The following is a 12043-nucleotide window of genomic DNA, read 5'->3' on the forward strand; positions in this document are numbered from 1 at the left end:
AATGCAACAACGTATTGGTTGAACATCGCGGGATTCATGGAAACAGATCGTAATATAGAAAAACTATGTTTGCATGTATGTATATAACTACAGCATTAAGGAGATTGGCTTGTTCACTCACTGCATACTGGTCGTTTCGAGATTGACAAACGGTGGTGCCAAGTAGTACTGGACATTCATTTACGTTTCAGCGCAATCTAGAAAGTTCTACGGTTTTCGCGAACTGAACTTGTCATAAGAAGTTGATACAGTTTTATTCAACTAAAGCATTTTGTATTACTCGGTCTTCCTCTATCGATCGTAAGTTTTCTTCTCGCAAGCAGTGTCCGATTTTCTGTTTTTCAAAATGTCCTTGTTCGGATCACTGGACGATGGATCGGGTGATTTCGACGATGATTTTATTTTTGGGTGAGTTGAGAGAAATTTCTTAAGTTTTTAGCTTCCTTTTAAACAAACACACCATATTGTGTTAAATAGTTCTTTGTTAATTTTTTTTATTAATGCGAGAAATGTGGTTGCGCTTGACTGCGGAACCATATGAATGTTTAAAAGAAACCATTCCTAGATATATTTGTCTGGTAAAAATTTGTCCTTTAATACGATATAACTTGTTATATAAATTATTGTATTTCTTTAACGAATTATGTTTATTACGGAAAAGGAAGATGATCAAGATGCTATTGAAATTAAAAAATTATGTTGAACATATTACTGTATCAGTGGATTAAACTAGTATAGGATACATAGAAAGATTAAAATCATAACTTATTGCCACACTTGCATAATTAAAAATACATTTAAACATTAAATGCAAGTTTTGTTTCCATAGTGATTCACATTTGTTTTTCTCCATGTTTATTTGATATGTCTCATATTACTTTCTAATCATTTCTTTACTCTTTTATAAACAATATGAATTTTCAAAATTAATCAACTCATATATGTATATATGAATGAGTTATGGAGGTTTTATGATATATAAGTAATCGGAGTTATTATGATATGGTATCAGTTTATTATGTTTTTATTATAGATCTCTGCAATCTATGAGACATATGAATATGATGAATTCCTTATTTGATGGTCCATTTGGATTGATGGGTCAAAATGCTATCACCAATGATGCCCATAGATGTAGAAATCACCAGGATGATCTGCAAATAATGCCATTTGGATTTCCACCAATGCCATCGTTTAATATGGGTAGATTGTTTGCAGATTTTGTAAGTAAATTTATTAATTCTTTATTATATAAAATTCTAAAACTATATAAGTAATTATACAATTTTCTTTATGTTTTAGGACAATCAGATGTTTTTGGCACCAAATGGAAATTGTCATTCTTTCACTTCTAGTTCTGTAATGAGCATGGCCAGTGGTCCTGATGGGCGTCCACAAGTATATCAAGAAACAATGTCTACAACAACTGCTCCTGGAGGTGTAACAGAAACAAAGAAAACAGTTTGCGATTCTCGCACTGGAGTAAAAAAATTGGCTATAGGACATCATATTGGTGAGAGGGCACATATTTTAGAACGAGAGCATAATGTCCGTAGTGGAGAACAAGAGGAACGTCAAGAATATATTAATCTCGATGAAGGTAATAATTTTTATGTATACAGAGTATTATATATTGTAACATGAGAGATCCACTTTAGCAATTGATTAGGAATACAAAAACAATTAAAAAATTCATATAACCATGTGCTTTATTTAATCTTGTACCAAAGTTATAGTCATGTTTATATTCCAATAACACATAGCTACTTACTTACCTTTATAGGAAGTGTTTGAAATAGAATTTGATTATTAAATAACCAAATTTGAATAATTTGACTCACAGAACAGAATAATTAACAAAGACAAGAGATATTAAAGACTTATCCAGCATCGTATGCAAACACTTTAGTAGAATCAGTTTTACTAACTTAAATAATGATTAAGAATTATCAGAGTGGAAATATGGCTGACTTAGAAACAAGGTCAAGTAGGGCACATATTTATATAAATACCTTTCATTGTTTTCTAATTCATCACTGAGATGGGTTCTACATGTTACTGCACACTGTATACTTACAAAGAATTTTTTATTCTAAAAAATGAACAATATAATATGCATATTATTTTGTAGAGGAAGCAGAGAGTTTCAATAATGAATGGGAATCACGTACTCGCCATGCAGTCGGTGCAATTGGCAATTCTCGTTACGGTGCTCACGGTCATAGAAGTCGCCCTGATCATAGACAACTGGCTTTACCAGATGCATCAGGAAGGTTAGTCTATTAAATTTATAATGTATATAGTAGAGAAAATCTTGAAGAAAGTACTGGTTAAAGGTAGGATAGTTCTTTGGAAAGAGCATAGATCAATTTAAATTAAAAAGGGTATTAGAAAATATTCTTTTTATGAAATATCAATGCACGTAGCATGCAAATGCAATATTTTTATGTATTGCCAAAAATATGTGTACAAGTATAATAATATTTCATATTTTGGTAAAGTAGTTCTTATTTAAAAATCTTAAAACTATAATAATAGATATAGATATTAAAGTATTTATATATGTTGCATTTAATTAATAAGTTAACATTTGCATTGTAAATGCAATATTATTGATATATTCAAATTTATACAGTGTGCATAAGAAATCCAGAAGGCGAACCAGTAAAAAAAAGTGAACGGAGAAATGGGATCACATCATGCTATATCAATTGTTTCTCACTTTGCGCATTCCCCACCAAAATTTTGTATCAAGCATTGAAATAAAAGAACGCATGGCTTAGTATTTATTTCTTTTCTCTAGGTTCAGTGTAGCATGATCAATAGGTGTACTTGCATTGCATTATACTATTTTTGTGATATTTATTATTTTTAATTTTTATGGTACTTTCCACACAATATTAAATTATAATCAACACACTATTATTCGGTGGATCTATCATTTATGTAATACTTATTCATGAATATGTACATCAGTATGGTAATAAATTATTAACTGTTTCAAGTAAAATTGTAAATTAAAACTTTGGCATTAGTACTTTGTAGAATTGTGAAAATATAAAAATTATGAGAACAATAAATAAAACCAAATGTAATTATAAACCATGTAATGTTGCACTTGATTTTATTTTTCTATTGTGCAAACAAATATAATATAAACATGCAAATTGGATTTCCTCTTAAATTAACTGTAAATCAAAGGAACTGACAAACACATCTATACAATTTTGGTTCTACTTCCTCGTTCTGTATCAGTTTCATTTTTATATTATTGATTTGCTTGTTATGTGCTTTTATAGTCGATACTCTAGTTCTTCAAGATGGACACCTTCTCCCAGACGTAGTTTAAGATTGCCACCTACATCTAAAATACACAACTCTACTTCTGCCTTGAGGTAAGTTTGATTCCAATTGTTTTACTCTTTTAAATTGAATTACAGGAAATATTTCATAATATGTTCATGTGTCTAAACAATAAAGTAAAAGCGAGAATATTTTCAACAATAATTTAAGCATAATTTTACACCTATAAAACAACAATTTATATTACAGTATGCAATTGTAATGTAGTACATAGGATATGATATTTGCAAATAATAGCAAAGATATTGGCTCTGAATTTATTGCATGTTTGATTAGTACATATATTTATTAGTTTTATTTGCAATTTTTAAAGATAATCTTTGTAATTTTTGTTTTATTCCTTGTGTATCATGTTTACATATGTTTTTATTAGGTTGCCCGAAAAGCTTTAGTCATATTCTGAAGTAAAAATGTGAATTTATATTTTTTTTTATTGATTAATATTTAATTTAGGAGACTTTCTGTAGTAACCAATTATATTCTTTATATGAATGTTTTTCATTGCTAAAATTGTGCTACTTTTTCTATGCGCATATTGACTAAGAAAGTATTATTCATGGCTGTATTTATTTGATAATTTATCATGTATCTTATGTTCTTTGTAATGTAGCAAAAGATACTGGTATGGAATACACCATATTGTGTATTGCAGGTACAGCCGCAAATATTAATAAAGTAAAAGCGTAGTACACAGTGGTGACACTTGTGCAACGTAAGTACGTTGCGCTTCATCCTACATTATTTATTATATTCAGCATTTTAATTTATTAATATACGTTACTGATTATTCTTTAGTTAGTTATTAATAAAGTAAAAGTGCATTGTCACTTACTGTAAAGTACTTTTCAAAAAATTTTTCCACATGGACTAATCGTATAACAACAGGAGCAATATTTGTTATTTTACTTTGTTTATTTTTCAAATAAGTAAGTATACTATACTTAAAACTTTTCCATGTTCACAGTTCTGATACATCTGGTCGTATTAAACCAGTTGCTGCTAAACCAACAGCAACACCAACAGCAACAGTTACAGCATCTTCTGCAAATGCAATAGGAAACCGAAAACGTGAACATACACCAGATGCTAAAGTTTACAAAAAACGTCACGCTGTGTCAGATAGTAATATTTAGATCTTCTATTAGAACCATTTAAACTATATTCTGGCAACACTGCAAAACTTCGGTAAATTTGATTTCTTTCAAACAATTTTTGGTAATATAAAGAAATGATCCACTTTATTCAATTTGCAAAATGTATATTTTACAATCAATTTTTTGTCTTACAGATTCTTCTTTCCCTTAAATTTTTGTTTAAAAACGAAAAATTAATCTTTGTTTAAAGTATATGTTCTCATTTACCGAGGTTTCTGCTGCAGTTACTTTCCATTTTACGTATAGTCTTACTTACTATTTCTAGAATCTCTATGGATAACATAATATAATTAGATACAGAGATTCTGCGGGATAATGTATAAGGTGTATGAAAAGTATGAGAGTAAGAATGCATAGGAATTATATAATTCTGTGTTGTTTTGAATGCGTTTATAGATGCATTGTCGAAGGACTGTTAAAGAATTATTATTTCTCATAAAGTTTAATTTATAGGTAAAAATAATAGTTGAACCGAAAAAATATCTTGTGCTTGATTAAAAGTAATTATCGAAGTATTGCCTCTTATGTTTTAAAGTATTTTATCTTTGTAGAAAATATCTTGAAGATTAATTTTAAGCGAAATTTTACTTTTAGTTGTATTTGTTTGGTACAAATTATGTTTGAGCTCAGAAATGTGTTCGTAGAGAGTATATTCAACAATGCCAAATACAATAGGAAGGAACATATTTTGGAGTAGCGTATTTATCAATAAACGAATGACTTCATGTAATAATTCTTCTTGTCACTGTTTATTCAAATAAAAATTATAGATGTAGTATAATCAGAACCCACGTTTTACGTTAAAGATAAAAAGAATAAATATAAATCATCCCTAATACCAAAGTTTTTCTATATAAGCAATAAACTAAATTAGCTTTATTTGATACTGTTTCAATGAAAACATTGAATTTCTCAAATACTTCTAAAACTTTATTTCAAACTTAAAAGATATGCAAACAACAATAATAATAAATTCAGAAATGATAATCTTATTAAATTTGAAAATTCATTTCCGAAAATTGTAAGCATATTTTATTAATGTTTTCATTGAACTGGCATTTCACAATATTACGCAAAATACGATATATATTTTTATTAAAATTTTCTTAAAAATATTGAACTCTATATAGTAACAAGAATAAAATTAATTTTTATAATATATAGCAAAACATTAACATGGTAGGCAACAAAACAAAAATAAAGTAATAAGAAAGCCGACAAATAAATGATATGTTATATTTTGGTTGTACCACACGGGGTGGATTGACATCTGTTAGTTATCCTCTGCTAAAGTGTTGATTCTTGCGTTAATAGCCAAAAGTTGAGTCACAAAGGCTGAGTCGCTCATAACTGTGGCAAGGGCAGAAAGCAGATCTTCTAATGTATCTTGCGACAGACCTAACTTTCGGGCACATTCTACAATGATTTCTTTCTCCTCAGCATCGGGATTAATCTAAACAGAATTTTATTTTTCTTTAAAATCAAAAAATTAAACACATGAAGTGACATTAGTTTATTTATATTTGTTTTACCTTCGGTGAACTGCAAAATTTGCTAAACGCCATTTTGACCCTCTTTTTGCCATTACTAGTTTGATAAAAAATCGTAAAAGTTGACGCATTGTTCATGTCTAGCACAACAGGGAAATATATACCAGCTATAAGATGGCCTTTCGTGTCTCTTGCAAGGAGACTTCGAAAGTTATAAACCAAATTTCTTCGTTCTGTAACATCAATAGCAGTTAAATATGGCCTTGCAACATAGATAAGGGCAACTTGTGTTCTCTCCAAGGCACCAAGTCGAGTTTTCCTCTCATGCCATTCGACATAATCTGGATCATTAGCACATAGAAAGTAGTTGTACTCTTTCTTACAATCTAGTTCATCAGATTGAATGAACCAGCCTGTATGCGGATATGATTTATCTTCCATTACAGTAATAACTCGGGCTACATGATATCCGGGATCAAGAAGCATGACTCCTCGACGTCCGCTAATATCAATCTTCAAGCACACTAGTACATGTTCCTTGTCTCTACTATCAGCAGCAGGTGGTCCACCAACATAAGTCTCAATGTTTTCAATGGTCTAAAAAGTACAATACCATAATATAAACTATTTAATAAAAAAAAATGAAATTTTTATATGATTTTAAACATACCTCTTCACAGGACACCAAATAGAGACCACTTGCTATACCAGGAAATCGTTTGTTTAAACCTCTTAACCGATGTAGTAACTCAAATCCTAGACCAACACAAGTGTGATGTTCTCGCGTTATGAGTGGTTGATATTTACGATAAAATCTGTCCAGCATGCTTTCACCACTTGCAACGTAGTCCTTGTAGAACCTATTAATTTGGAAGTAAAATGATTAATTAATATTTTGCTTGGGTTTACTAAAAAGAAAATACGCATGTCATTATATTTACCCAAGAAAGTTGCCAATGGTATCATAATGATGCTCACGCAGTAAGTGTTGCGTTTCTAATTCAACACTGCCTGCTAGTTCCTCATACTGCTCGACCGTTGAGACGGTCAGGGCTGGTGACTCATAATGGGCCCAAACCGGCAGGGGTAATGGCACACCCCTGATTCGGGGCCCGCGCGCCTGCCCCTGTGGCTGGCACCATATTTCTGCCGTCTCGAGTCAACTTGGCCATTCGCTCCCCCAGCGACCAACTGTTGGCACAAAGCCATGCTCATCCCTGCAGCTGCTTATTGGCTCCACAGGGCTCTCTCCGTGTTTTATACTCTTCTCTCGCTCTACAAATCATGATTTTTAAAAGTTACTTTCATATTTTGCTGACAGTTTCCTTTAAACATCTTTTATAAATGTTATAAAAAGAAATCTTCGTCGATACAAATTTATCTTTCTTACTCGATGTCATTTAAATCTCATTTTTAACAATTACTATTTCTATCGATAGAATTATTTACCGCAAGTCCACTGCTATTTAAGAACACGAATCAATACGGTTCCGTATGACAAAATTTGGGAAATAAATCCAGAGAGATGGATCGGTTTTATCGTTGGCTTGGTATCCAACATGGCGACGGTATGTACGCGTGGTGAATCAGTACACGACCAAATAGAGATGTAGCGTGCCACGTGTCTACTTCGACCTTCGCCGCACAGTGTTATCGTTCGTGCTAATACACTTTATTTCGCGTAGTAATTCGAAAGAAAGAAATTGCTGGTATTGACGATGTGTTAAAATGCTGTTAATCTACAAACGCGTCTAGTTTTCATCATTTAACATATTTGAAATAAATTAATTATCAGAATGAAAATGATTGTGTAAGTATAAACAAGAAGATATAGATTTGAATGTTCTCATTAAATTCGTATATTATTGTAACTTCCCACGAAGCAAACTGACTTCAAATTTTAATCATATACACGAGCATAAAACATCGATGACGCTCAAAATATTTCTGTTTACATTTGTTCTGCTCATCCATAATTCAGTCTTCCCGAAACAGTATCGCATCGTCATGAAATTCTGTGTCTCAGTTTGTTACGTCATTGAATGTACTGATTCAAGTCCCAAATATGTAGTGCTCAAAGTGAAAAGTATTTCCCTTCTATGCCAGTCATAGATGTTCAATGTACAGCGCAGGTAAATCGTTTTAACCGATTGAAAATTTATTCCGTAAGCGAATACAGATCGCGTTCAACACGAAAGACATAAATGAAAACTTACAACGAATGAGCAACTTACCCATACAATGGGCGCACCAAACAAACAAAAACTTTCTCTTCTCGAAGGCTTGGCACAATTCACGTGTCCGAAGCTAAGCAGAACTGGGTGGTGGAACGTGAGCGGGAGGATTATATATATTCAGTCTACTGCCCCTCCTCCTCCCTCACCCTCTACCAAGTCTTTGATAGGTCACCACGTGACCGCTATCCTCATGCAAAGTTTAGAAGATACAGTTCGTGCGAGTCCTCTTTCTTTGTAAACAAATCAGGATACTGATTTCTTTTTCTTATCCATTACTCAACGTATCACAACTACTTTGTCGCATTATATCCGATAACTTTTTACGTCAACTCAATAAACGTGTATATGATCGTTAGAAATTTATGCAGAGCAGAAATGGTCCGCATAAAGATTTGGTCCGCTTTTGACGTAAATGTAGAGTGAAAGGTAATGTATAATGTAAAAAAAAAGGCATCGAAATACGTAATAGGAATGTTCATCTTTAATATAATTGGTGGAATGCATTACGCCTCTGAAAGTTGTATATACGATTTTCCAGCTGTTGGGTATCGAAGCCTTACGTCAGTGATGCCCGATTCGAATAACGTCACGATGAGTAATGACTGCGTTCTCTGGAACGCTAACACAATTACCACAATTTCCAGGAAAAACTGGATATACCTGGACTCAGGGTTTGTCCCGCCCTTCGTTTGCCCCGAATGCATTAAGCATGCTATTTTTACAGGCCTTGAAAATGAAATTTTGAAGGATTTTATTTTTTTTTATATCTGGAATTATATCGCGATAAAGTTGCTGCTGTGAAGTAACGTTGTTTTAGTGAATCAGTTGACGTCACGGATAACTCGAAGCAATACACATTCGTGTCCAAATCTATACATACATTCACACGTGGAAATTAGTACATCCAATATCATGTAATGCTATACAGTTCTATACATAACCGAGGCACTACACGTTTTTCTATTGTTTGTAAATTTTTAGAATCGAGTTCTGTATTTGATTTTTCTAAATCATAATGCGGTTATTGAAATTAAACAGATTGAATTTGCTCTTATTAAAGAAAATTAGGTATACGCTACCGAAAGTTAAGATTCTTTTCAACATATGTTATAGTAAATTTTAATTGTTTGATGCGATATGTCTTATGCATAACTTTCTTCATGCTACATGATTATTAAATCCTTCGTTTTTTAATATTTTTCGATAAGTTATCACATATACTTAACTTTTTTATAGTTTCAGTGAATTTTATATTTTTAACGATGTATTGAACTGTTGATTTGCTTGTGTCGATATAATATCATGAACTAATATCAAGTATATTATGAACTTTGAAACTGTTGTAGAGGACATCGGAAATTTATAAATATTTTGTTCTTCAGTGTACACAACTGATACGAGTACAAATACTTTTGTGACATCAAATTTGCAACGATTTATTTAAATATTCAATTACATCATAACGAATTGTTACTTTTTGGTAAATAAATATATAAATTAAACACTTCATCATTGTACTAGATTTCTATTAATAAATATTTCAGAATGTACATTGTTAAAAAGTATTACTCATCTGAATACAATAATTACAAGGGTACGAATACTTCTGTGATTCATTGTATGTAGTTCATGTTAAATACGCTGACTATTGGCCACGTGATTGTAATGTGACCCGATGTGTGTGCTCCGATTAGAATGAAGTTACAACGCAGTAATATTATTTATTCGGGAATATTGGAAGTAAACCAACTGTTATTGGCACAATTTGACCAAGCATGGTTGGATAACTGTGATAATAAAACAGTATAAACTTAATTACGTTCCAGATAATTGCATAGAAGTTACTGTCTATATTTGTTTTTCAAAACACAGAGTTTTTCAATAAGAGCGATAGAATTTTGAATCAAAATAAAATTAAAACCACAAAAGATAATCTGGTACTTGTTGTTTTGTTTTGAAGCATATACAATGACATTATACACGAAATACAATATCGTTTAAATGGCCACCGCAATTGCATCTGGTGGGGCAAATACGACAAAGAAGTCCGAGAAATGCCTAATTCTTGAGAATGTCATGGAATCGATAAATTTGGATTCTCGGTAACATTTCCCCTTACAGTAAAAATTTCTTTTTATTTCTTGTATTACGTTGACCTAGTCAATATATGTTGGAATGGGTTGATCGACAAATGAACCAGTGGTATAACATTTTTCCACTGAATGATGGATTGTGAGTTCTGTTGATCGATTACGTGCATGAAATGTTGTTTAAATTGAATCAGAATTTCGATAATAAATTTTAATTATTTCAACGCGTTGAATAATTATGTGTATCAATCTTTGATGATTTGCAAAGCATTATCGAATACAAATGTCATATGACTCTGGCAATTCAATAACAAACATGGCGACAATTCAAAGCTCTAGTGTTCTTGTTAGAAAACTCTGAGTACATAATTTAACATTATAACTTTGCAATTAAGTTTTCCACTCGAAACAATATAGTATCTATTTGAAAAGTTTCCACAATATGGATGACTCATACGTTTCTTTGTGTTTTTATAAGCGATAAAAAAATCATATTAAAATCTTTATAGATATTCTGATAAAGTAAATTAAATATTTCATATACAAGAATGTTTTCGACGTAGATATATTTCTGTTAACCTTTCGATCGATAGATTAAGCGGCAGATCAACTGAGGTGTTTATCAAGAACGTTTCTCTTTAGATTGCGAACACATACGTAATTGCGCAAGGTGTAAGAATTTATGATTCATAGAGGTCACTGACGTAAAGATACACTTTGTCTGTCACTTTTTCTGTACGTTAGTATTGTAAGATGCATCTATGTAAATGCATTCACATGTATGCAAATAAACATTGATCTTGGAATCATTTATATAGTGTGTGTACATTTCTCATACGATTTGTAAAATGTATTAACAATATTTTTGAACTAAATTGCGTAGTTGTATGTTATTAAGAGAAATCTAAAACATATTGTACTTCATAATATCGATGTATGTTATATAATTCGTCAGAATTTTTTATCGATACCTTGCACAGAAAGTATTCATTTCTTTCTGTTTTTAAAATCAATATTAATAAAATTTTCTATTGAAAATATCTATCGTATATTTTATTTTATGTAAAATCGCAATCGCTTTGTTATCGATGATTCAAGTGTGTACTTAGAACTTATATATGTGTATATGTACGTACGTACGTGTATGGATAACGATGAAGAAATGCGAGTATTATTGACTTGTTCATAGATTAGATGTAGTATGATACACATATACAATGCATCTTTCAGTTTTCATGCAAAATATACATGATTCTTAATGAACCAGCAGATTTTTGTCAATTAATAAATTCGCAACAAATACACAATTTTTTATTTTATTCAAGTACATCAAATTTAAATTTAATTACACATATAGATTAATGAACGATTAAGTTGAATGAAATTCAAATATGACATGAAAGAGGTTATGCTTGCGTTAATCGAATTTATAAGTAATTATATTAGTTATAAAACTATTTCAAAGAGTTTTTTTATTAAGTTTTTACATAATCTTTGTTTTTTGATCGTATGATTTGAACTCAAACATTTTTGTATAATAAGTTCGATGCTTGCTCAGGGCACGTGATATGAACGGACCAATCAGATGAATCAGCGGAGAATTATCAATATTGTATGCATCTAAATAAGATTGAAAATTGCTTGCATACGTAACGCGTGTAGTGTATTGCGAATGTTTCGTCGATATGAATCCGTATATATTTTTACCA

At 31.2% G+C, this 12043-nt stretch overlaps 3 protein-coding genes across 7 annotated transcripts in view; 2 read left to right on the forward strand and 1 right to left on the reverse strand.

Moving 5' to 3' along the window:
• The first annotated feature begins 117 nt into the window (after positions 1-117).
• On the forward strand, positions 118-5308 carry Mlf (myeloid leukemia factor). Of its 4 annotated transcripts, none has more exons than XM_076310913.1 (7): positions 120-408; positions 1034-1223; positions 1303-1600; positions 2132-2273; positions 3300-3395; positions 4016-4079; positions 4328-4404. In XM_076310913.1, exons 1-6 carry the CDS (start codon positions 347-349, stop codon positions 4032-4034), a joined length of 807 nt encoding a protein of 268 aa, XP_076167028.1. In that variant the 5' UTR covers positions 120-346; the 3' UTR covers positions 4035-4079; positions 4328-4404. The 4 variants fall into 4 exon arrangements, with proteins under 4 accessions (XP_076167026.1, XP_076167025.1, XP_076167028.1 ...); XM_076310912.1 differs by having other exon boundaries at positions 121-408; positions 4016-4075; positions 4328-4467; XM_076310910.1 differs by lacking the exon at positions 4016-4079 and having other exon boundaries at positions 119-408; positions 4328-5308.
• A 287-nt stretch (positions 5309-5595) lies between these two features.
• Positions 5596-8397, reverse strand: LOC143146544 (uncharacterized). The gene is made up of 5 exons (XM_076310914.1): positions 8242-8397; positions 6949-7282; positions 6678-6867; positions 6050-6604; positions 5596-5970 (listed from the first exon to the last, which is right to left on the reverse strand). Exons 3-5 carry the CDS (start codon positions 6831-6833, stop codon positions 5791-5793), a joined length of 891 nt encoding a protein of 296 aa, XP_076167029.1. The 5' UTR covers positions 6834-6867; positions 6949-7282; positions 8242-8397; the 3' UTR covers positions 5596-5790.
• A 3594-nt stretch (positions 8398-11991) lies between these two features.
• Positions 11992-12043, forward strand: part of Anchor (integral membrane protein GPR155 homolog anchor) — a 3892-nt gene continuing 3840 nt past the window's right edge. For both annotated transcript variants that reach the window (XM_076312433.1, XM_076312432.1), the window contains exon 1: positions 11992-12043. This exon is cut by the window's right edge. The gene's annotated coding sequence lies outside the window, so the exon portion shown is untranslated.

This window comes from Ptiloglossa arizonensis, chromosome 5, assembly GCF_051014685.1.
Source record: "Ptiloglossa arizonensis isolate GNS036 chromosome 5, iyPtiAriz1_principal, whole genome shotgun sequence".
Classification (NCBI taxonomy): domain Eukaryota; kingdom Metazoa; phylum Arthropoda; class Insecta; order Hymenoptera; family Colletidae; genus Ptiloglossa; species Ptiloglossa arizonensis.